At 38.7% G+C, this 26,768-nt stretch overlaps 1 protein-coding gene across 1 annotated transcript in view; it reads left to right on the top strand.

Annotated features, from left to right (window-relative positions):
• Nucleotides 1-26,768, top strand: part of LOC131249582 (uncharacterized) — a 75,811-nt gene continuing 49,043 nt past the window's right edge. Inside the window, exon 1 of the mRNA XM_058250382.1 lies at nt 1-143. Coding sequence (XP_058106365.1) covers nt 1-143 — 143 coding nt within the window. The remainder of the gene's footprint in view (nt 144-26,768) is intronic.

Here is a 26,768-nt window from a genome sequence, read left to right as displayed (position 1 = left end):
ATGGAAATGACCAAGCTCGCAATGTCCAATCTTCTTCACACTTTGGAGAAGAAAAGGCGAGGGAAAGCTCCTGAGGTCACAGCAGAGAGCGATGTCCCATGGGAGGTAGAGAAAATTCGAGATAAGTTCAAGGACATGAACAGGTGTGTTGGGAAAAGGTCCCTGCCTCTATTGACACTCTGCTTGAAGAAGTTGATCCCCCATTCACGGATGACATCATGCAATCCCAACTACTATTTATGTTCTAAATGCCCCAGATAACTCCCTACACATGGCTAGCGAGTCTAGCCGAGCACCTATAATCCTTCTAAGTGTGGATGGAACTTCACGGTGCTTCTGGACTCGTGATGTGTAGGGCGTTCTCTCCAACTTTGTCAAGGGCTGCACGAAAATAGTACAAACGCCTGAAGCCCAAGTCCATTGGCACGTTCACCCAGTTAAGTAAGGCTTTCATCACTTAGTTCATCGGCGAAAAAGATAAAAGAAAGTCTATAACTCACCTTCTCACAATTACAGAGAGAGAAGATGAGCTTCTAAGGGATAATATTATTCGCTTCAAAGCTGAAGCAGTTCAGGTTGACGGCTACTCTGACTAGATAGCTCTTACCACTATGGTGGTTGGCCTTAAACAAGGAAAATTCTTCTTCTCGATTACTAAGAATCCCTCGACTACTCTGGCTAACCTGTTCAACCAATCTAAAAAATATTCAAATATGAAGGAACTCTTTAGTTCACGGAAGGCTACCCATGGCAGAAACAATTCAGTAAGAGATAGAAAGTGGAAAGAAGAGGGGGAACCTTCTACTGTTAACACCAAAAGAAAAAAGGAAGACGATTAGAGCATAGGCCAGCGACCTAGCTGACGTCAAGAAATCTGCTTCCACACATAAACTCCCTTGAACACCATGCTGAAGCAGGTGCTCATGTAAGTGCAGGATCAAAGAATTCTAAAGTGGCCAAACAAGATGAAGGACGACTCCAAGAAGATAAATAAGAGGAAGTATTGCCACTTCCACCAAGATCATAGTCATAACATCGCAAAGTTCTTTGACCTGAAAGAAGAAATTGAATCCCTGATACAAAAGGGACATCTATGAGTATTCGTCAACAAAGGAAGAGAAGATTAACTGATCATGCAATCAGAGAGACATGATGAGAAAAACAACAATGAAGCAACAGGTGAGATACGCACTATATTCGGAGTACCAGCTGGTAGCGGAGATTCAAACTGGGAACTTCGAAGGCATGCTCGAAGCACCACCAACAGTGAGATAGAGCACCATGTCTACCTCACTGGCAGATCTATGAAAGAACCCAGGCTAAACTCATGTAGTCCGGCCTTCATAGAAGATGATGCCCGAGGGATCCACCACCCACGCGACGACACCTTGATGGTCACCATGACAGTGGCCAACCACAAGGTACACCGAATATTAGTCAACATCGAAGCTCGACTAACATCATGTTCACCACTGCATTCGACAAGATGGGGGTAAGAAGATCCAGGCTGCTACCTATCCAGACACCCTTGCTCGGCTTTGCAGGGGAGAAGGTGACATCTTAAGGAAATATACTGCTGCCTGTAATTGTGGACGAAGGTGGTAACCAAACCACCACCATGGTCAATTTTCTTATGGTAGATTGTCCATCAGTTTACAATGTGATTTTGGGAAGACCATCCTTAAACGCCATGAGAGTTGTGGTTTACACTTATTAACTTGCCATGAAATTTCCAACTGAGCACGGGGTCGACCAGATCAGAGGTGATTAACATAAGGCTCGATAGTGCTCGGGACGAAAGTGTAACAACAATAAGCAATGCATATCACCTCCCTGAACCCACATGACGAATCTACTGAAAGAGGATCGCCAGTGAAAAACCTTGTGTCAATACCACTCTTCGAGACCAACCCCACCCGTACCGTCCAGATCGAATCTCTGTCGAGCCATGACACTAGGCTGAAATTGTAGACTTGCTAAGACAACATGCTGACGTCTTTGCTTGGTCCCACCAGGACATGCCTAGCATAGACCCAGAGGTAATGGTCCACCGATTAAATGTGGACCCCAACTATGAGCAAATAAGGCAAAAGCGACGAGTATTCAACCCTGAAAAGTATGGAGCCATGGGTGTAGAGGTCGATAAACTCCTTGAGGTCAGGTTCATCGAGGAGATTTACTACCCTGACTAGCTGGTAAATGTCGTACTAGTGAAAAAGGCTAACAGAAAATGGTGAGTGTGTGTCAACTATACTGACCTGAACAAGGCATGTCCAAAGGATAGTTTTTTTCTTCCCGAGGAACGACTAGTTGTTCGATAGCACTGTCAGGCATGTCGCACCAGGTGACTCGTTTAAGTCGCTGGCATGAGTCTTGGCGGAGTTTTGGACCCAACAATTGTGTTGGACATGGCAGAGGAAAGAGAGAGAGAGAGAGAAGAGGGAAAGGAGAAAGGAAGAAGAGAGAGAAACGAACAAGGGAGAAAGAGAGAGACAAGGCTCTTGCTACTGCTGCCGACTTAGTAGCTGAGTTCCGGCCCGACTGAGTTGCTAGACCGAGTCCAACCACACCGTCTGGTCAGAGGAAGAGCAGAGAAGCAAAGGAAGGAGATAGAGGAAGAGAACCATAGAGAGAAAAAGTTTGGTGGTTGCCGAGTTGACTAGGTTGAAACCAAGTCCGCTAAGTCGAGTTAGGCCAGTCTAGTTGGACATTCCAACAAAAGAGGAGAATGAGGGAGTGAGAGGAAGAAGAAAAGAACGAAAGAAAGGGAGAATGAGAGAGTGAAAGGGGGTAGAGAAAGAGAGAGGGAGTGAGTCGACTCATTGTTGAGTCAAGGAGGTTCAGACAAGTTGAGTCCAATTCGGGTTCGGGTCAAGTTAGCTAAGTCGAGCTCCAGAATAAGAATAAACCCAGTTTGAATTGAGTTCGTTCAAGTCAAGACAAGCAACCAAGACTAGATCGAATCGACCTAATTAGGTAAGTTCCTCATGTCGATCTGAATGAATCAGTCTTTCCACGGAGGTCAATCTTTGCCTGCTAGGCAACTCAGATATTTAAATTAGAAATTTATTAGTCAGTTTTAATCATATATATTTGAGAAATTTTATGATAAAGAGTCAAACTTGATTCAAGCTATTTCACACTTTCAAAACCTATGCAGATGTAAACTCACATCCTAAGGTGAGGACTCACCCTTTAAGCTCCCCACTTAAATTCATATTTGGTGCTTTAAATTCTTCCATTTAATATCTCCTAAGTTGCTTATCTCATTATATGAATATGCTAATTTGTTGTGCAATTAATTCCTGTGTTAGATAATAAACATATCTCTTTAATTTTAGCATGCATGAATGATTTGATGGTAACATGCTATCTTCAGTTATACAATTGGTTAATTAACTATATGTTTACCACTTGCAATTATGTGATAAATGAATGGAACTTGTTATGTACTTACCATCTTTCAGTACATATTTGACCTACGTGACTTTGATCGTAAATTTGCCTTACATTGCTTAGACAGCATACTTGCCCTATGTGGCTTAGATCGTATATTTGCCCTTTGCGGCTTTGATGGAATATTGGCACCCTTTGTGACTTTATTGGTTATATTCGTATAAACTTGAAGATTTTGGGATCATTATGCGGAGTTCGATATGATTTCTGAGTGGAGCTGAAGTTCGTTTATCAATTTTCTAGCCAACTTCTGGAGTTCATACGATTTCTAGATAATTTTCTCATTCTTAATATCTCCTAAGTTACTTGATTGAGTTACTTATCTCATATGTTGTGCAATTGATTCTTGTATTGGATAATAAATATGTCTCTTTAATTTTAGCAAGCATAAATGATTTGATGGTCACATGCTGTCTTCAGTTATACAATCAATTAATTAACTATATGTTTGCTACATGTGATTATGTGATAAATGAATAGAACTTGTTATGGACTTACCATCTTGGAGTGCATATTTGACCCACGCGGCTTTAATTACACATTTACCTTACATTGCTTGGACCGCATATTTGCCCTACATGGCTTGGATCGTATATTTGCCTTTTACAGCTTTGATGGAATATTGGCTCCCTTCGTGACTTTGTTGGTTATAATCGTATAAACTTGAAGATTTTTATATCATTATGCGAAATTCGATATGATTTTCAGGTGGAGCTGAAGTTCGTTTATCAATTTTCTAGCTATCTTCCGGAGTTCAAACGATCTCTGGATAATTCTCCCATTTAATATCTCCTAAATTACTTGATTGAGTTACTTATCTCATTATGTGAATATGCTAATATGTTATGCAATTGATTCTTGTATTAGATAATAAATATGTCTCTTTAATTTTAGCAAGCATAAATGATTTGATGGTCACATGCTGTCTTCAGTTATATAATCGGTTAATTAACTATATGTTGCCACTTGTGATTATGTGATAAATGAATAGAATTTGTTATGAACTTACCATCTTGGAGTGCATATTTGACCTATACGGCTTTAGTTGCACATTTACCTTACATTGCTTGGACCGCATATTTACCCTACATGGCTTGGATCGTATATTTGCCCTTTCTGTCTCTGATGGAATATTGGCGCCCTTTGTGGCTTTGTTGGTTATATTCGTATAAACTTGAAGATTTTCGAGTCATTATGTGGAGTTCGATATGATTTTCGTCTGGAGTTGAAGTTCATTTATCAAATTTCTAGCCATCTTCCTAAGTTCATACGATTTCCGGATGACGCCGAATTTCCTATGTTGATTCTCTCTTCATCTTACGGAGTTCATTCGTATTGTGATTTTCAGGTGGAGTTGAAGTTTTTTTTACCAATTTTCTAGTTATCTTGTGGAGTTCACATACGATATGATTTCTGGATGAAGCAAAGGTTTAAATATCAATTTTCTATTCACCTTACAGAGTTCACTTGTATTGTGATTTCCGAGTGAAGCTGAAGTTCACATGTTGATTTTCTAGTCACCGCGCGTAGTTCATATGATTTCTAGGTGAAGCTAAAGTTCGTTTGTTGATTTTCTAGTCACCGTGCGAAGTTCTATTTGATTTTCGAGTGAAGTAAAAGTTCACTTGTTGATTTTCTAGTCATCTTGTGGGGTTAACATACGATGTGATTTCTGGGCACAATAAAAGGTCGTATGCTGATTATTTGGCTATCTAGACACATTCATTTGTATTACGATTGTTATTGCATTTTCCTAATGATGAAATTATGTTGATTAACTTTATTACTGAATATGTGATCATAATTTTGAATTGCAGTGTTTAATATATCTCTTCTCATGTCTCATGATCTATTCCTGGGTTATTAATGATAAGTGTGAAATCTTAGAGGGTATTCTTCACTATAATAATTATTCATTCTATCAAAACATATCAATTAATGCAGGTATAGAGCGAGCCGATGATGTTCACTTGGTCAATGGAGCAGATCGAACAACTAAAGAACTAGACGAGGTCCCTACGGCCCATATTAAGTTCCGCCCTTAGTTGATAGATTTTTATTTTTTTCTAATAAACTTTTGTTATTTTGATTGTATAGGTCCTGTATGGGCACTACATTCTGAATCATTATGGTAATTGAAATATTTTTTATGTCATGCATGGTTTACTCTTTCAATATTGTTGCTAACTCTGATTTATGATAAGATGGTTTAAATTTAGACTGAAATTTTAAAGGTTAACACATGGGTTTTTAGAAAACGAGTAGTATACTTGGGTTTCCTAAACTGGGGCATTACTATGGGTCGGGTTTGGGTTCCCCATCGAGTCTGTTGACCCATTTACAACACTACAAAAAATAGTGTTGATTAAACACAAACCACTAAAAATTTCTCGGGGCCTATAAAAGTTTTGGATTAAGCTAATATTTGTTTTTCCCTTTATTTGGGTCTATATAACCTAATCAATAGGTTGGATGTCAAATACATTATAGTGGGTTTTAGGAGGTTTTTAATGTTGGAGGGTCTGTATAACCTAATCAATAGGTTAGATGTCAAATAAACATTATAGTGGGTTTTAGGAGGTTTTTAATGTTGGACATTCAATCACTACTATTTTCTTGTGTGTGGTCCACCTAAGATTTAGATATGTCTCATTTTTTAGGATCAAGGACTAAAATAGTTTTAAAAAAAGGATGAATGTCGAGGATAAAATACATACATCATGATGGGTCGACAGAGCATCGAACAGTTTCCACCTGGCTAATAACAGCGTCACTTACCAAATCATCCTGTAACAGACATGGATTTCCTACGAAAGCCTTTAGGAGAAAGGTCCTACTAAGATGCGAGGTGGGACCCACCCTGATGTTTATAAGAAATCCACCCCATCCATCCATTTTGTAAGATCATTTAAGGACATACAACCAAACATTAGGCAAATCCAAAACTCTAGTGGACCACACAAGAGGAAAAAATGGACATTCAATTACCGCCATTGAAACATTCATATGGCCGTAAAAGTTATGTATTAGGCTAAGTTTTTTTTCATTTGTTCACTTCATCCTATTGGGAGTGACCTTATAGACGGTATGGATAGCATATAAACATCAATGGTGGAGCCTAGGAAGGTTTCAACAGTAGGTATTTCATTCCCTAATTTCCCTCTCGTGTGGCCCGCTTGATTTTTGGATCATCCTCATTTTTTGTCTCATGACCTAAAATGATCTTGCAAATGGATGGACAAGGTGGATTTCTCATAAACATCATGGTGGGCCCCACCTAGCATCCTAACGCATGAACTTCTTTCAAAAGGATTTCACCAAAAATCTCCATCATAGTTATATATGTCATCTATCTCTCTATTTCTCTTGCAATAACCCTCTCATTCTTTATGCAAGAACCCTCTCTCACTCTCTATGTAAAAACCCTCTCTCTCGTGCAAGAACCTTAATCGTTTAATTGTAGAGATTCCTCTCCATCTCTCTCAGAGCATTTCTCACCAAAATTGAAGTGGATTTCAATGAGTCTCTGGTATTTGGCAAGTCTTTAATTCCTAGATCTACCTCTAATCGGTCTTTACTGTTCGATTCCATGGTTTTTCCTTGTAATCCATACATTTTTTTTATTTTTTTTAGATCTCGTGCATTTAGAATCCCAAAAACATTTTCATGTCTGATTAATGATCCACCTGCCTATTATGTTTATCTTAACTTTATTTTTGTAATTGATGGCCTTCTCAAGCCCTAAGCCATCATTTGGCCCTCACAAAGCTAGGGAATGCTTGCCTCTAATTCACATCCCATGAAATAAAATGAATAATGCACTTATGTACCATGAGGTCATATCAGTTTGAATGTAAAGGCATATTTTGGTTGACGTAAAGGTTAGAATTAACAAGATGTATCCGGTTGATTTCATAAGTATACTCTCCAACCATTATTTATTTTTAGTTAGTTCTTTTTAATATTCAATTTGATACCTAGGGCAATGTTATTGACTTGCTTATTGGATCCTAACAATTGTTATTTGAGTTTATTTCAGATGCTATCTCTATTCCAAAATAAATGAAAACTTTCGACTACTCTATGACACTAAATGCCACTTCCGTCTGCACATAATCAAAGTTGAAGAGGCAAAGGTCAGTGCATCACCTTTTATTGTGATCCAAATATATCTATCGTGTAACTTGGAAAGAATTATTATGTCCATGATTTTCTTCTACTAATTCAGCCAAATGTTTATCATTCTTTCCAAACTTGCTAATGATTAAAATAGTCAATTCTTTTAAGATTTCATGACCATGAATAGTAGATTTCTTTTTCAAACCTCATCATAAGAAAATTGAATAGATGAATTGAATAATTAGAGACAAGCAGAGTAAATAAGTTTTTCTCATGAGTTTGTAACCGAAATGACCTTAAGAGACACCATCTTACATAGTTCCTCCCTCTTTGCAAACATGAGGAGTTGTATGATAGAAGACCTTGAAATCGCGTGGTAGGATAATCTACCACAGCCATGTGGAAGCTTGGTAGAGCTATAGAATTATGGCTACGTCCTAGTGCTGATTAGGACCAATTTAAAATTCATTGCCTAATTAAACTAATTTATCAATTAAAACAAATTAAGGCAAATTAAAACTAAGGCTTCCAAGCCAAAGTTGGTCCAAACACATAGACTACAAGAGATATGCCAATAAGAAACTAATCTATATAGATAATATACTTATGTGTGCTTTATAAGTTAAGTGCCTAGCATATAATCCAATTCAAGCATTTGTATAGTTTAACTAAACAATCACTAGCATAAATAAAATTATGCTCAATTGACAATCACAAACACAAGCATGTATAGTGGTTCAATTTTCCTATTCTACTCCTGACAGATGCACTGTCCTTAAATGTACTGGTATTCACTATCCCACAAGTTTTTAATAAGTTCACCCATAACCTTAACAAGCCTGCACTCCCACCAAAGGCCTAAAAAAGGTCTTATATACATACACTCCCATTAGATGCCTATACAAAGACTTGACACATGTATATTCCCATCAAAGGCCTACATAAGGACTTATACGTACTCATTTGTTTTGGTAGCGATACTATCCTACATAAGAACTTATGCAAGTTTGGGTCACAAACTCTATACTCAATCCTACGCAAGGAAAGAATATGTGGACTCTAAAAATTGACAACCAATTTGTATCATCTTACTTGAGATGCTTGATCAATGCTCTCATGTACTTCAATCAGCTTCTCTTGTGCTCCTCCAATATTTGAAGCCCTCTTTCTTGAATTGGATTCCTTACACTTGATGCTCCAAAGAGGCTACCAAAGTAATGGGAGGGGTATGGTTGAATCTCCTACAACTAAAGGCTTAATTTAATTTGTAAATGAGGATTCACCTAGATGAATACTTTAGAAGTTGATATACAATAGGATTTTCTTATGAAATTTATGTATAAATTTTTAAGAAAGCTAGAAATCATGTTCTTTTTCTAAAGGAGCTTCGAATGCTCATTTGAGTAAAGAATCACTAAGAAAGGAGAATGAATATCTTTGTAATAAATCGCAAGAGTTTGGTTGAGCTTGGGATATATTAGTGTATCTAAAATGTCAAAAACCATGCTTTTGAAAAATATCCAAATGCAAAATATATAGAGAAAAAGGTCCAACAGATCTCTAGTAGCTAGCCTCGATCGATTGCCCGAGGGCCATCGATTGATCGATCGAGCAAGGCTGAAATAGTTCAATGAACTCATTGGACTGTTTTGGCTAAGTTCGATTGATCGATCAATCGAAGTCCCCACTCCCCACTAAGTTAACTGGGTTGGGAAGTTTATTTTCCAGCAACTCGGAACTGAAATTATGGCTTTACCACTACTAAATGAAACTTGAAGATATAGCTAATGTCCTAAAGGGGGTGAATAATATTTTTTTAATTTTAACTAAACAATTAATATGCACTTACTTCTAAATACATATGTAAAGAATACAAGCAAGAAGAAGTGCAGAAACAAAGTCTACATAGTGAAATCATCATTCAGGCATTTTGAAAAAACATATTTACTGCAAAAAATAAACTCAGTATGTTTGTCAACATGTGTACCCTTCGATGTCATTGAAGTAGCTTCAATGTTATCGAAGTGGCTTCGATGTCATTAAAAAGATTTAGAATTTAGACATTTTATTACTAGACTGTTTAGACTATGAGCTCGATGTTATCAAGCTATCTTCGATGTCGTTAAAGGCAATTCGATGGGACTTCGATGCCATCGAAACTATCTGTTTTGATATATTTCTTTATACACAGACTTCTACTCACTTAACTAACTAGCATTCTTTAAGATAGTTTTTCCTATAAGGTATAGGCTAGATAGAGAGTTTTGTTATGTAGGTTTTGGTATAGCTTTTGACGAGGTCTTTGTCATTTCCCTACCTTGTCATGAATTAGATGCCTTCAATCCTTGAGTCTTCATACTTGATTCTTCTTTAGGGCTCTCCTAACTCTAAGACTCACAACTCACTCTAATTGACAAACTATGACACTTACAGGGACCTCTAAAGCTTATCTAAGTGTGGTTTATAAAGGCTCTTAAGGCTATGTGATGATCAAATGAAAAATTACCTATAAAGGTGAAGATCATCTAAATGTTACGGTTGTTTTGAGTCTAAGATTAGGGTCACTAAGGCACCTCATTTATCTACTCTTCACTTCCTTGATGCTTCTAGTCTTCATGTGTCTTTGGTCTTCAACTTCCAAGGGCTCAACCGATATACTGACACATAGATGCACGTGATTTATAAACAGGTGCACAAATAAGTATACTAACAAACCTTTCTTCTCCAACCCCTTTACCCCACCTTGCTAGCACATGAGACCAACCCTAAAGATTTTGATGCCATTTTGAAGAGAAAGCTCCACCTTAGCTATTATCAATATCTTGACCGCACTTGGAGATAAATAAATCTAAGTTCAAATGACCTTTTTGTAAAGTTTTGAGAGAGAACTTGATTGTCTTGTATTCGCAATCAATATAAATTTATACGGTTTTAATCCTTGACAAAAGGAAAGCTTTTGATTATGCATCCCTTGATTAAAGAGAAGTTCTAATATGTACAAGGGAAAGTAATTTAAATATAGAAAATATAAAAACTTAGGCAGAGATCATAATTAATTTGCTGCATATAGTTCGAACCATAAATCAAGTTAGTTTGAATGGTAAATCATTTATAATACTCCCCCTCAAACTCGAGCGGTCTAGGGTAGATGAGTTTAGAACATAGGAGTGAGAAGTGTTGCTTGTTAAGGCCTTTGGTGAAGATATCGGCAATTTGATCAAAAGAGCATTCGAAGTGAACCCGATGACATCTGGTGGTAACTCATTCGCGTATAAAATGATAGTCAAGCTTAATATGTTGTGTGAGCATGGAAAATTGGATTAAGAACCATGTAGGTTGCATTGAGATTGTCACAATAGAGAAATGTGAGAGTTTAAAGAGATCCCGAAGTTCACGAAGGAAATGTTGAATCTAAATAAATTTGAAAATAGGCATAGGCAAGGGAGACATATTCAAACTTGGCACTCGATTTGGAGACAGTGGCCTGCTTCTTGTCTCTCCAAGAAATTAAGTTTAAGCCCAAGTAAACACAATAACCCAATGTAGGGTGACGACTGTCAAGATAAACAGCCTAGTCGTCATAGAAAAAGATATAAGACGAAGTAGCCTGATAAATTTTTTAAAGAGAATACCATTACTAAGAGACCCTTTTAAGTATCAAAATATACGCTTACTGACTGCAAGGTGAAGTGACCGTGGAGCACTCATAAACTAATTGGCATGATACACCGCAAAAGCAATGTCCAAACGTGTAAGGGTAAGGTATTGAAGAGCACTAATAAGATCATGATATTCGATAGGATCGGAGAGAACATCACCATCTGATGCAAATAATTGAGTCTTGCCAGCAAGAGGTGTGGAATAGGCTTGCATTCAATCATGTTGCTATAATAAAGGAGATCAAGAGTGTACTTCGTTTGAGATAGATGTAAGCCTTGTTGTAGCATAAAGACCTCAAAACCCAAAAAATAGTAGAGAGGGCCAACGTCCTTTTTTTTAACACACACACACCTACGCATATCGTAGTGGGATTTCACCACCTATGGATTTCGAACCTAAGACCTCGTGTTAAAACACCTCAGAGTCTACCACTAAGGGAAGGACTGGAACCCAACTAACGTCCTTAATTGTAAACTTCTTGCCCAAGATATCAATGAAAGAGAAAATAAGAGAAGAAGAATTTTTAGTGAGAACTATATTATCCACATAAAAAAGTAGAACCATAATCTCAGAAGAGCTATAAAGGGTAAAAATAAAGCTATTAGCCTTATTCTATACGAAGCCAAGGCTGAGGATGAAATTACTAAAATAATGAAACCATACTCGAGGAGCTTGTTTCAATCTATAAATCCATTTGTTGAACTTGCAAACATAATCATTATGGTGTGGATGAACAAAACCTGCTGGTTGAGCCATAAATACTTGTTCAGAAAGGGTGACATGAAGAAATGCATTTTTAACGTCTAGCTGACGGATAGACCATGTATGTTGTATAACAAGACTGAGAATAATCCAAATAGTCATAAGTTTAATGACAAGGCAAAAGGTCTCATAATAGTCAAGACTCAGTAGTTGATGGAAGCTTTTGGCAACAAGAAGAGGAGGTTTGTAATGTTCTATACTTCCATTAGAGTGTCATTTGATTTTAAAAACCTATTTGCAACCCACTATGTTGAGACTAGACTGCTGCAGAACAAGAGACCAAGTCTGATTTTTTAGCAATGCATTAAATTCTTCGATCAGGGCATTTCTCCATTCAGGAAAATGAACATCCTGCGAGAAGTAAATGAGCTTAACTGATGCAGAGGCAAGACCTAGGTGGCATAAGCTTGAGGAAGAGGATAGTGGCTAGCATGCTAAGCTTTTGGCTTGCGCGTGCCATTACAGTGGCGGGTAACCATAAGATGAATGGTGGTAGTACATGGAAAAACAGGGGCAACTGACGCGTTAGAAGGAGGTGGTGAAGGAGATTCAGTGGTGGCAACAAGATTCAAAGATGTGGGAGCCGTTGAGGACTATTGTAACATGGGTGTGGCTATTGGCGTAGAGGGTGGTGTGGCTATGGTTGTGGGAGAGGTAGATGGCTGCTCAAAAGAGGTAAAGGTAGGCTATTGATGTAGGGATGAACGTGATAAGGTTAATCACCGTCTTCCTCAAGGATAACTACTCTGAATCCACGGAGCTTCTCTGGACTCCTCATAGAGACTTCTCGAATCCATGAGGAAAAAGTAAGAAAAATAGAAAATAAATTTCATAAAATTCATAATTTGATTGATGAATTAAATAAATGAGTTCACAACCCTTTAAATAGGGATAATAAGCAAGGACAGAAATTTTAGAATCAAACTACAACTAAAACTCCTAGAATTTGCAAATTACTATAAATAGTAAACTTATTATTTATAGACAGTCGTGATGCCTACTAGTGCGTAAGGTTTTCGGCCAAAAATAGTAAATGTCCTATTTGGATTCACCACACTGCTCTCCTAATTATTCTAAGCACTTTTCGCATTGGGTGTAACTCTTAAAGCCCAACAGATAAAGAGTTATAATCAAACTAAAACTTACTATTTATAGTAAAAACATAATTAAAATAGGGAAAGGATCATCGATCTGATGGTATTTTGTAAATCTGGCTTACACAACCCGGTATAGTGGGTTGGGTGGCTAAAGTAACTCATTCTACCCCAAAATCATATATTATACGTCTGATAACTCATTTCGGAGTGCGAGTTACGCCGGATTTAAGGTCTGATAGTTCAGATCACTTCTGTCATTGACCGGGCCTTTTTTATCCATCTTAGCCTTGAAATTGTCCGCGGCCCACTCTACATCAGTCCCCTCCACTTCAAAACAATTTGTTCTCAATTTCTCATCCTACTTTGGTTCATGATACTCGGTCAAGTCTGCAACGTTGAAAGTTTGTGAGATCGTCATATCATCTAGAAGATCAACAACGTAAACATTGTCATTAATCTTTTGAATGATTGATATCGGTCTAATCTTCTTATTCTTCAATTTGTTGTATGTCCCGGTTGGAAATCTTTCTTTTCACAAATGGACCATAACATGATTGCACACCTCGAACACTTTGTCGTCGATGCTTGTCCGCTTACTTCTTGTACTTATCATTCAAGGCATGTAGCTTGGTCCACGCCTCCACATGAATGTCCATGATCCTGTCTACCATATGATCTACTGCAATGCTCATGCCTAGGAGCTTGGGCAGTGGGACCAAGTCAAGTGTGTAGCAAGGCATTCGTCCGTAAATAATCTAGAACGGGAATTTTCCTGTCGAGCGGTTCACCATGTTATTGAATACAAACTCTGTTTGAGACAAGGTCAAATCCTACTGCTTCGATTTTTCTCCTGAAATACATCGAATGAGGTTTCGCAACGTGCGATTCACAACCTTGGTCTACCCATCAGTCTGTGCGTGATAGGCGTTGTTGAATTGAAGTTGTGTATCGAATCGAGTCCGTAAAGTCTGCCAAAAGTGGCTAATTAACTTTTTGTCACAATCAAAAGTAATGATCTTAAGGACCCTGTGTACCCACACAACCTCTCTGAAGAATAGATTCACCACATGTGTTGCATCGAGGGTTTTCTTGCATGGAATAAAGTGGGTCATCTTGAAGAAACGTTCTATCACCATGAACACCAAATTTATGCTGCATTGTGTTCATGAAAGACCAAGCACGAAGTCCATAGATAAATCCTCCCAAGGGCCATCAAGCACAGGTAATAGGGTGTAAAGGCCCGTATTATGATATTGTCCTATGGAGATCTGATAAACATGACAACATTGTACTATTTTTTTCCACATCACGTACCAATTACGATTAGTAATACCTCTCCTCCTCAAGAACTCGCATCTTGTCTCACCCAAGGTGTCCACCAAGGCCACCTCCATATAGCTCTTGAATAATCTGCTCCTTCAGAGAACTTTGGGGGATGCACAATGGATTCCTTTTGAAGAGAAAACCGTCTTGTATACGTAGGTCATTGGGATGACCTTCTTGGTGCTTCATCTAAGAATCTTTAAAGTCATCATCGTCAGCATATAAGTCCTTGAGATAGTCGAAGCTGACCACCTCATTGTTCATTATAACAAGTAGTGATACACAACGACTAAGTGCATCAGCCACCTTGTTTTGTTGCCCTAACTTGTGCTTCAGAACGAATGTGAATTCCTGCAAAAATGCAACCCATCTAGCATGCACACGATTCATGTTAGTCTGACTATTAATAAATTTTAATGTTTGATGGTCAATGTACATAACAAACTCTCTTTGAATCAGACAATGTCGCCAATGTTGCAACGCCTGAACAACTGCATACAACTCAAGCTCATATTCGACCACTTCTTTCGGGCTTCGCTTAAAAACTAGACTTCTTCAAGTTGAGGTAAACTTGTTAACTTGTAGGACCTACAACACTTACCTGAGATGTTCCTTGTGCTCTGTCGCATCCTGGATATATATCAGGATGTCATCAAAATTTACTACCACAAATCGGCCAATGAACGGTTTAAGCACTTGATTCATTAAACGCATAAAAGTCCTTAGTACGTTTGATAGACCGAATGGCATGACTAGTCACTCATACAACTCCTTCTTGGTCTTCAATGCCATTTTCCACTCATCACCGTGTCGGATATGTATATGATGGTATCCGCTCCTCAGGTCTAGCTTAGGGCCCATTTGGCCGAGTGGATTGGAAGGGATTGGATGGTATTGGGGCGGATGGCATGGATTTCCAGGTAATAATGATGTTGTCAGTGGATTGTCTTGATATCCATGGGATTGCTCTATCCCTGGACTGCTATATCCAGTCTGTTTGGCACGCCCGGCTAATACCGGATTAAACCTTCCCATCCCTTCCAATCCCTCTAACCAAACACGTCCCTGGCAAATTTGAAAGTATTAGGGGTGGATTGGATGGGATTTAAAGGTAATAATGGCGTTGTCAGTGGATTGTCTTAAGATCCATCAGAATGGTATCAGATCACCGGCTCTGTTTAGCATGCTAGGCCAATCCCGGGATTTAACATCCAATCACTTCTAATACCATCCAATCCCTTCCAATTCAACTGGCCAAACGGGCCCTTAGAGAACACCTTGACCCCTTCTAACATATCGAGCATGTCGTCTAACCGCGGTATTGAGAACTGAAATTTGATGGTAATTTTGTTAATTACCCGGCTGTCGACATACATGTGCAAGCTCTCATTTTTTATTTTTTATTTTAGCGTTAATAACACTGGTACAGCACATGGGCTCATGCTCTCTCTCAAAAGACCCTTACGGATAAATTCCTCCATTTTCTCTTGAAGTATCTCATACTCTTTCGGACTCATCCAATAATGAGGGCGGCTGGGCAGGCTAGCCCCAGAGACAAGGTCTATGTGATGTTAGATGTCTGTCATGGAGGGTAATCCATCAAGTAAATCTTCAAGCCAGACTTCTTTGAACTCGTTTGGCAATATCCTTAAACTTGGAGGAATGTTGAGGGCTTCAATTCCTCGTCCTTCACTACTACGGCGTATACCTCGTAAATTTCCTTAGATTCCTCCATGAAATCTCGAATGGTCAGGAAGGAACTCCCTTCCACTTTAGAGGCTTCGAGGTGGTTCTCTGGTGTCGTAGGGGCAAGGATTATTTTTCAATTATCCTTGACGAAAACATAAACATTGTCTCATCCTTGGTGAATCGCATCACGGTCCGACTACCATGGTCGACTAAGTAACATGTGACATGCTTCTATGTTGACCACGTCACAAAGTAGTTGATCCTTATAATTTTTGCTAATTGAAAATGAGACAGTATATTGTTCAATTACTATGGTCTCGTTCACATTTTTTATTCAACCAATTAACTATGGGGAATGATGTTTTATCATTGGTAGCTGTAACTTGTCCACCATCACTCTTGACACGATGTTTTCGCCACTGCCATTGTCTATAATTACATAATAAACTTTTTCATTGACAATGCACCGTGTACAGAATATATTATGTCATTGTGGTTGTACTTTTTTTCATGAGGTGTACAGTAATCACCTCACAACTAGAGATTTGCCATGATCCTCGCCCGTCCATTCATCACCATCTGCTCCTTCCTTAATAACTTGTTCATGTTCATTAAAACCAGGATCTTCTTTTACGGCCTCACCTTCAGTGCTCCCTTCGTTTAGGGTCAAGTGTGCCGTGGGACATTGAGGACAAGTGTTTAATAAGTGGCCCGGTTGGCCACAGCGGTAACAATTGTTCGACCTTGGCCAAAGGTAAAGATTTAGAATCCTACTCAGGCCCGTTATTGTGGGGGCTACACGTTGAGGCTTAGATGAGCTGCTCCCCATATCACAGTTTACGGTTGCAGGAGGTTGAGGACGTTCTCCTACTAATTCTTTTCCTCGTACCAGCATTGGATCCTGCATGGGACCCATCATAGGTGGTCAAGTTAAAAGATAAACGAGTTCAGAAACTCTTGCAAGTTGTGTTTCTGCCCTACCTGCCAATTGAACTGCTTCATCCATGGTCCCGATTGGGTGCATTTAAACTCGATCCTAAATCATCGATCATAACCCACCTATAAATCATGTTACCTTTTATGATTTGGTTTCTGATAGGTCGTTTCACATTGTTAACCGCTAGAATTCTTTGATGTAGTTGGTGACAGTTCGATTCCCCTGTCGACAGTTTTGGTATTGCTGAAACAGTACCTACTCATACTCATTAAGAAGGAATCGCGATCAAAGAAGGCATCTCATCCTTGGCCATGATAAGATGGGCGCCTTATTCTGCTGGGCACATGAGAGTTATAATTGCTCTCACCATGCAGAAGCATTAAATTTTAATTTAAACACTACTAATTTCATATTTTTATGCTCTGACACGTCCATGTAATCAAAATATCATTGTACTTTGGCTAGCTAGTCAAGAAAATCTTGTATGTGTAATAAACCATTAAAACTAGGAAGTTCAGCCTTACCTCGATACTTTCTTTTAGCACGATCTAAATGATCGCCTCCATGAATTAGTTATTGGGCAAAGCCTTCATTAAGGTCCTTGTTACTAGAAATTAAATAATCAATGTAGCCCTATGATTTACCACTGGTAGTGTTCTATGGAAATCAGGGTTGTGTCGTATAGCAATCATAGGCGGTAGAGCATCGCCTACGACTTGGAGCGGAAGTATCGCATCAGCAAGATGATTGAGGGTTGTCTGCAACCCTTATATGGTCGATTGATTCTCCCGGTAGAAAATTTCTATTCTTTCCAAAAGATAACGAATCCCTAGATCACCGTCCATAGGATTTTGGTTCATACCTTCGTTGTTTGTCATATACCCGAGGAGAATCCCTGCTCTGATACCAGTTGATGTAGGGATGAACGTGATGATGTTGATCACCATCTTCCTTAAGGATAACTACTCCAAATCCGTGGAGCTTCTCTGGACTCCTCACGGAAACTTCTCGAATCGACAAGGAAAAAGCAAAAATGGGGATACTAAGCAATGAGAGAAATTTTAGAATCAAACTACAACTAAAACTCCTAGATCTCGCAACTTATTATAAATAGTAAACTTGCTATTTATAGAAACTTGTGATGTCTACTAGTGGGCCAGGTTTTCGACCAAAAATAGTAAGTATCCTATTTGGCTTCATCATGCTTCTCTCCTAATTATTCTAAGCACTTTTTAGGTTGGGTGCAACTCGTAAAGTCCAACGGATGAAGAGTTATAATTAAACTAAAACTTACTATTTATAGTAAAAATGGAATTAAATAGGGAAAGGACCGTCAATCTAATGGTATTTTGCAAATCCTGCTTGTGCAACCCAACATAGTAGATTGGGTGTCTAAAGTAGCTCGTTCTACCCCAAAATCATATATTTTGCATCCGATAACTCATTATGAATTGCAAGATACACCCGATTTAAGGTCTAACTGTCCAGATCACTTATGTCGTCCACCGGGCCTTTTCCGATCCATCTTGGACATGAAACTGTCCACGACCTTCTCTACATCAGCTATGCTGGGTTGATCACAAGAACAAACACCATATTTGAGTAGTATGTAGGTGAGGAGGTCGAGACAATGGACCTCGAAGTGGCATGAGGGAACTTTGATTCATCAAATGAGACGTGCATGTAGGTGTATAGATGTCCTGTAGCAAAGTCCAGACACTTGTAACCTTTATCATGAGAGTTGTAACCTAAGAAAACATATTCTATAGATCTTGATTCCAATTTGTGAGTAACATAAGTGCCAAGATGAGGATAACAGGCGTAACCAAGGGACTGAATATCTAAGTAAGTTGGTTTAGAAACAAAAAGTGCCTCGCCTCAAGTGGTGAAGCCCAACCTAGTAGATTTGTTGGTAGTTTTTTGATAAAATAAAATAAAATAAATAAAAACAGTACATAGTGCTTCAACCCAAAGGCTCAACAACATGTGAGAGGCAATCAACAGGGTCTCGCCCATGTCTGAGATATGATGATGCTTGCACTCAGCAACACCATTTTATTGCAGTGTATGGGGGCAAGAGAATCAATGAGATTATGAATTCATTTTTTGGCACACATCATGGAAAGACTTATTATCATATTCAGAACCACCATCACTTTGGAAAATTCTAATGGATTTAGAAAATTGAATTTCAGTGAGTGCAAGAAAATTAACAATGTATGAAAACACCTCAGATTTATGACTCAAAGGGAAGATCCATGAATAATGAGTAACATTATCAGTAAAGAGAACATAATAGTGTAAACCATAAACAAAAGAAACAAGGGACATCCATACATCAGAGTGATTTAAATAAAATGGTGTCGAAGCACGGTCTTCATGAACATGAAATGAAAATTGAGTAGTGTTGAACGTGAAATATTGCATATTTTCTCCTGTTTATACATTGGTTTTATGAAAATAATATCGTTTAATCAATCTACTTATGCATGTTTTGACCTGCGAGGTGATTTCAAGAGCTTTGTAAGTGCTATAGTTTATATCCCTGTCTGTTGTCAAATTTGTGGTGACAAAATCTCTGTTATGTTATATATAACTTGCTTAAGTGAAGCTCTTACAAGGATCAATCTTGAATGAAAGAACTACTCACAAGTACAAGGATCAATCTTGAATGAAAGAACTGCTCACAAGACAAGACTCAAGCTGCAAGACTTCAAGAAGAGTTCAAGGCAGTTTGTACGCTTTCAAGATTGAGCTACATCAAGGTTTGATCTACATCAAGACTTCAAGGCTCATACCTCAAGGCCTCTTGTTCTTAATGTTTCAATGTCCATACTTCATGGTTGAGGTTTGATTGACCATAGGTTGACCTTAGAAGTAGGTCATTTTGGATACATAAGTCGAATGTTTATTTTTCATGTGATTAGTCTGTTCTTCGACTAGTCCTAGACTTGCTTCGACCAGTCTAAGAAATTCCTCGACCAGTCGTGAGTTTGTTACAAATTCCGGATAAATTCTGTTAGCCTTCGACTAGTCCAGGAATCTGTTCGACCAGTCATAGGAACAGTGTCGACTGATCTTCGACCAGTCGTACAATCTTCGACTCAAAGTCCAGCGAAGATTTTCAGGACCTACGACCAGTCGAAGGAAACCTACGACCAGTCGTAGGTGACCTACGACTAGTCGTAGGAAAGCTTCGACCAGTCGTAGAACAGTCAGAGCATATCCCGCCGAATTTTTCAAATATCTGTTGTTGCTTCGACTAGTCGAAGAGCACTCTAGACCAGTCGAAGACCCGATCTTCTCACTTATAAATAGTGCATGAATCTCAGAAGAAATCATCGATTTAATTAATTCATTCAAGCCAATCTTCGTCGAACTTCTGAGAGATAATTCTGTGCTCCATCTAAGCTAAGTGTGCTTATTTAATATTCTCTTTCCGTAGCTTTATTTAATTGATTTTGTTTCTGCTATTCCAATCTGATTTGATAAGAGGAATTGTTATTCCCTATCTTTGGAATCAAAATCAATTAAGGCAAGCCCTATTTGGTTTAATTTAAAATCTATTAGAATTAGAACCATTGTAATCGAGTACTGGACATTGAACTTGGACATTCAATCATCTACTTTGATTTGGTTCTACCGGGCTACTACAACGAAGGAGATATTCAGGTATTTTACATATTGTAAATTCCTTTCTATTATTTTGGTTTCTTTCAAGATTTGCCAGAAAAATCTTGTTATATTGGTTATCTGAGGAAAGCCAGGAAAACTCAAAAGTGGGGTTTTTTAAATTGTGTAAGCCCACATACAAAGACACAATTGTAAGGGTTTTGGGTGAACCTGGGAAAACCTATTTTTAGTGAACGCTAATATCCCCTGTGTGAGGATATTAGGAGTGGAGTAGCATTTTGTGTGGCTGTTGTATAACAGTTGGTGAACACACAGGCGAACCACTATAAACTCTTGTGTTGTGGTTGATTGATTTATTCTTCTAATCCTTAATTAATTTTTGTGGGATGTATGTATGGTGGTGAATGTTGTAATTATTTAATTCAAGCTTTGTGAGAATGTTGTAATAGCTTAGAATTTATTTTCTGCTATTCCTTTATAAACTTGATTTTCAATTTCATTTGAAAGTTGTTCCAGCAAGGTTACCCTGCCATTTTTATGGTGTATGGCTGTCCCTAGAACAATACATTTTTAATTACAAGTTATTTCAATTCAGTTTATATTTATTATTGTATTCCTCTTCGGTTTGAGACTTGATACAAAGATCTTTCTAGAAATAAGATTGTCCTACCATAAACTCTGTTTTTGGTGTAAGGTTGTCCTTAGAACAACATTTGTATCAACCTCTCAAGATCTGAATTTTTGAGGTTATTTTAATTTACTGCATTGTGATTTACTTTTGCTATCATATTCATTTCAATTCCGCTGTTATAAGTTTTAATTTGGCACTGTCCTATTCACCCCCCCTCTAGGACATATAGCTTGGCCTTTTCAAGTGGTATCAGAGCCTAATAGCTCTTTTTTATTCTTGGATTTAATTCCTGAGCTAACGATTTAAGCTATTTAAGATGTCAAATTTTGATAGCCTTTCAGTCACAAGGCCTCCACCCTTTGATGGCTCCAACTATGCTTATTGGAAAGTCAGAATGAGGATCCTCCTCAAATCAATGGATGAAAATGTGTGGCAAGCCACAGTAACTGAATGGAATCCTCCTATCATGGAAGTTACTGGGGTTGATGATTCAAAATCAATGAAAGTAACACCATATTACCAATGGACCACTCTTCAGAAAAGTGAGAGTAGTGCAAATGCTAAAGCACTAAATGCAATTACTTGTGCACTATCACCAGATGAGTTCAAAAGAATCATTTCCTGTGATACTGCAAAGCAAGCTTGGGATATATTAGAAATGACACACGAGGCACTACCAAAAAATCGAGTAATGGCTATGGAAGCTGACTGCTTTTAGCTACAGATTAAATCCGTAGCAAAATAGCTACGGATTTAAGCCGTAGCTATAGCCTAGGTTCTCTGTAGCTAAAACGTACCTCTCAACCTATAACCTATATGGTGCTTAGGGAGATCCATGAGGTCCACTGGAATATATGTATTTGATCTAAGCCGTCCAAAAATTCGGATATGTAATTTTGTTACATGAGCCCAAAAATTATGGAGATTGAATATCTAGGTGGACCACACCATAAGAAATAATAGAAATTAAATATTTACTGTTAATTTGTTGTGTGGTCACCTTAAAGATTTGATCTAATTGAATTTTTTATCATCCTTAAAATATTAATTTAAATTTATTGGATGGAGTGGATGTATGAAATACATCACAGTGGGCCCCACGTAAGTAAAATCCTAAAACAGCTCAGGGCCGTCCGTCACGCGCCCGTCGAAAAAGCCCTCTCCCTCCAAAAACGCCACTATCTCCCGCCCTCCCAAACAGAAACCCATTCCCCATCTCCGTCTCTATCTCTCTCTCTCTCTCTCGCACTCACTCTCTCTCGTTCCCTTGCCCTCTCTTCAACTCCCGATCTCCCTCACCCTCTCTCACTGTCTCAAGGGCCGCATTCCGCATCTCCCGAAACCCATTTCGCTGCATGAAGTAGAAGAAGAAGAAGCATCGTACGGTGAGTATATTTCTTTTTCCCTCTTTATCTCTTTCTCAAATCTTTCAGAGCTTCAATCCGCATTCCCCTCTCTCTGTTTCTGAAATGTAAGGGCCGTTTGGCCGGTCGGATTAGAAGGGATTGGATGTTATTGGAAGGGATTGGAAGGATTTGCCCCTTCTGTTTTTGAAATCTAAGGGCCATCTGGCCGGTCGGATTGGAAGGGATTGGATGTTATTGGAAGGGATTGGAAGTTAAATCCTGGGATTGGTCGGGCGTGCCAAACAGAGTCGGTGATCAACAGCCAATGCCTGAGACGCGTTTGGCTCGAGGGATTGGAAGGGATGGGAAGGTTTAATCCCAGTATTGGCCGGGTGTGCCAAACAGACTGGATATATCAATCCAGGGATATAGCAATCCCATGTATCTGAAGACAATCCACTGACAACACCATCAATACCTAGAAATCCAGGCCATCCACCATAATACCTTTCAATCCCTTTCAATCCACCCAACCAAACGGGGGAACGGACTGGCTACTCCCCCTGACACCAGGCAATGGCTGGTGTGGGCTCCCCATATGTATGTGTTTCATCCATGCCGTCCATCTATTTTTACAGATAATTGTAATATTTGAGACCAAAAATGAGATATATCCAAATCTCAAGTGGACCACATTACAGGAAACAGTGTTGAATGAGCGTCGACCATTAAAAAAATTTTGGTGGCCATAAAAGTTTTGGATCAAGCTGATTTTTGTGTTTTCCCTTCATCTAGGTCTGTCTGACCAAATCAACAGATTGGATGTCAAATAAACAGTACAGTGGGCCTTAGGAGGATTTTAATGGTGGATATCCAATCAGTATTGTTTTCATGGGGTGTGGACCACCTGATATTTATATCCTTCTAATTTTTTCGATAATACTATAGAATGATCTTTAAAAATGGATAAACGGAATGGATGAAAAACATACATCATGGTAGGGCCCATAGAGCACAGACCACCAGCCACGGGGCTGGTGGCAGGGGGAGTAGCCAATTCGTTCCCGCCAAACGGGCCCAAAAAATGCTTTGTGGGCTCCACCATAATATATGTATGCAGGCCATTCATTTTTTCAACTTCATTTTAGGGCCAAATTTCAGGTGGACCACACCATAGGAAACTGTGGTGATTGAATGCCCACCATTAGGGCCTGTTTGGCTAAGCAGATTGGATGGATTTGGATGGTATTAGAGTAGATTGTACAAATTTCAAGGTAATGATAGTTGCATCAATAGATTGGTGCAAGATCTATGGGATTGCTATATCCCGGGATTGCTATTTTTGGTCTGTTTGGGACGCCTGGCCAATCCCGGGATTAAACCTTCTAATCCCTTTTAATCCCTTGAACCAAATATGTCCCAGGCAATTTCTGAAGGGATCAGGGTGGATTGGATGGAATTTAAAAGTAATGATGATGTCAGTAGATTGTCTTAAGATCCATGGAATTGCTATATCCCGGGATCAGGATCCCTTGTCTGTTTGATATCTATTTTTTTTGTTTTTTATTTTTATTTTTTATTTACAATGTCTTTTATGTTACTGGCATAGGCATTCATATATATATTGAGAAATATGATTGAAGTGTTAGACTAGCATGTGCATTTACACCAATTTGTTAAATGTTGGTGACTCATCCACCACACGTGTCATAAAACATGTTAATCCACTGCATTGCATTCATCAGGAATCAAGCTTAGGGGTAAACATTTTTGGCTTTTATTCAAAAAATCAAGCTATTTCAACTCCTAGTCTGGCCACTTATAAAATTATACCTAAAAATTGTAAATATACATCATATGGTCCACTTCAGTCTCGGAATAATACAATTTTTGGGTAGTTTTTTTCATCATGATGAGTCAATACTATATGAATGGATTGGATGCATGGGAAATAGTGGTAATTCACCATTAAAACTTAATGTGGGTTGAAGAAATTTTGGATAGAGCTGATATTTGTGTGGTTTCTTCATCCTAGGTCTTTGTAAGCATTCCATTGCCCTTGTGTGGTGAAGTCTTTGTGTACGATCCATCATTTAGCTTGATATATTAGAATTGCATGCGAGACTTTTCATCTATGCAAGTGGTTTAATATTATACTTATTAATTACATTATTAATTTTTTGTAAAAATACAATGATGGCAAACTCCTTAATACATTGTATTTGGTAGATAATATCTGTATGGGTCCAATCATCTGATAGCACTTCCTTCATTTTCAACTTTTGAGGAGGATGGTACATTAGGTTAATTTCCAACTTTAATTTTTGGTAAGGTGCAGGTTGAAAATGGACCCATTGGTTAATCGAGATTTAGTTGTAATGAATAGGGAATGGATGACACTAAGTTTCCCTAACCCACGTTTTCTTTCTGGAATCAGAAGTTTTTCAAAGTTTGCACAAGAAAACCTTCCTAGTAGAGAATTTGTTCCTTGTCCATGCACCACTTGCAGATGTGCACGTTTTCCGGTTTCTTATGATGATATGGAAATACATCTAATGAAAAATGGATTCGACCCAAGCTATAGGGTTTGGAACATGCATGGGGAACATGTATCACCTAAGTGTACTGTACGTGAATCAAGTTCCCAACAATACCATAGTGTCTCGAACTTAAATGAGGTTCACAACGCGATCGTTCAAGAACTTGGTGGTAATAACCTAGATGAAGTTGTACAAGATGAGCCCAACGTGACCCCTATAGTTGAAGGCGTCTTCGGAGAAAATGAAACTAATGAGTTTGAAGCAAATCTACGAGACGCAATGACTGAACTATACCCTGGGGCCCAAGATTTCACCGTGCTGACTTTCATTGTACAGCTTTTCAAATTAAAGGTGAATCATGGATGGAGTGAAAGAAGCTTTACAGAGCTCCTTCAACTACTAAAGAAGGTGTTACCTTCCGGTAACAAGGCCCCAACTAATACCTACCAAGCGAAGAAGATCATTACAAAGTTGGGTCTTGATTATGTGAAAATCCATGCTTATCCAAATGACTGCATCTTATACTGGAGAGAGAACGAGATGAAAACCATTTGTCCAAATTGTAAAACTTCTAGGTACAAGACTGAAATGGGTTCTGAGAAAAAAGGATCTACAAAACCTAGGAAGGTGTTAAGGTATTTTCCATTAACACCAAGGCTACAAAGAATGTTCAGTGTGCCATGGTTGGCGAAAGAAATGTCTTGGCACTCAACCAGAAAATTTCAACATGAAAAGATGGAGCATCCGGCTGATTCTATTGCATGGAAGAATCTTGATGACAAGTATACAGATTTTTCAGCTGAGCCTCGCAATGTTCGATTGGGTTTGGCTATAGATGGGTTTAACCTGTTCGGCACTTTCAGTATGTCGCATAGTTCATGACCCGTTATGTGTGTGACGTACAACCTTCCACCAAAGCTTTGCATGAAACCTCAGTTTACTATGTTGACTTTGCTCATTGAGGGACCGCGACAACCGGGAAAGGATATTGATGTTTATTTATAGCCATTGATTGATGAACTGCAAAAGTTATGGCGAGAAGGGGTCACGACGTTCGATGCATACCATGAAAATAAATTCAACATGCGTGATGTTCTGCTTTGGACAATTCATGACTTTCCAGCATATGGTAACGTTTCTAGTTGTAGGACAAAGGGTAAGTATGGTTGTCCTGTATGTGGTCCTAACACAGATTCTTTGCGACTCCAATATGGAAAGAAACATGTTTATATGGGCCACAGACGATGGTTGCCAATGTCAGAACAGGCTAGGAAGGACACAAGTGCTGGCACGTTCAACAAGAAGGTGGAGATACGACATCCACCGATCCGTCTGGATGGGATTGAGGTTGAAAGACAAACCGCGAACTTGAATATGCAGTGGGGGAAGACTAGGAAGAGTAATATAAGGGGTATTGATGGAGGCCGACAAGAGCTAGCGGATGATGTTGAATCACCGTGGTTCTTTAAACGGTCTATATTATTTGATCTGGAGTATTGGAAAGATATTCCCGTGCATCACAACCTTGATGTCATGCATATTAAGAAAAATATATATGAAATCCTTGTTGCCTTG

Source organism: Magnolia sinica, chromosome 6 (genome assembly GCF_029962835.1).
Source record: "Magnolia sinica isolate HGM2019 chromosome 6, MsV1, whole genome shotgun sequence".
Lineage (NCBI taxonomy): Eukaryota > Viridiplantae > Streptophyta > Magnoliopsida > Magnoliales > Magnoliaceae > Magnolia > Magnolia sinica.
Note: the sequence above shows the minus strand (reverse complement) of the source record. Positions and strands in the feature narration are given on the sequence as shown.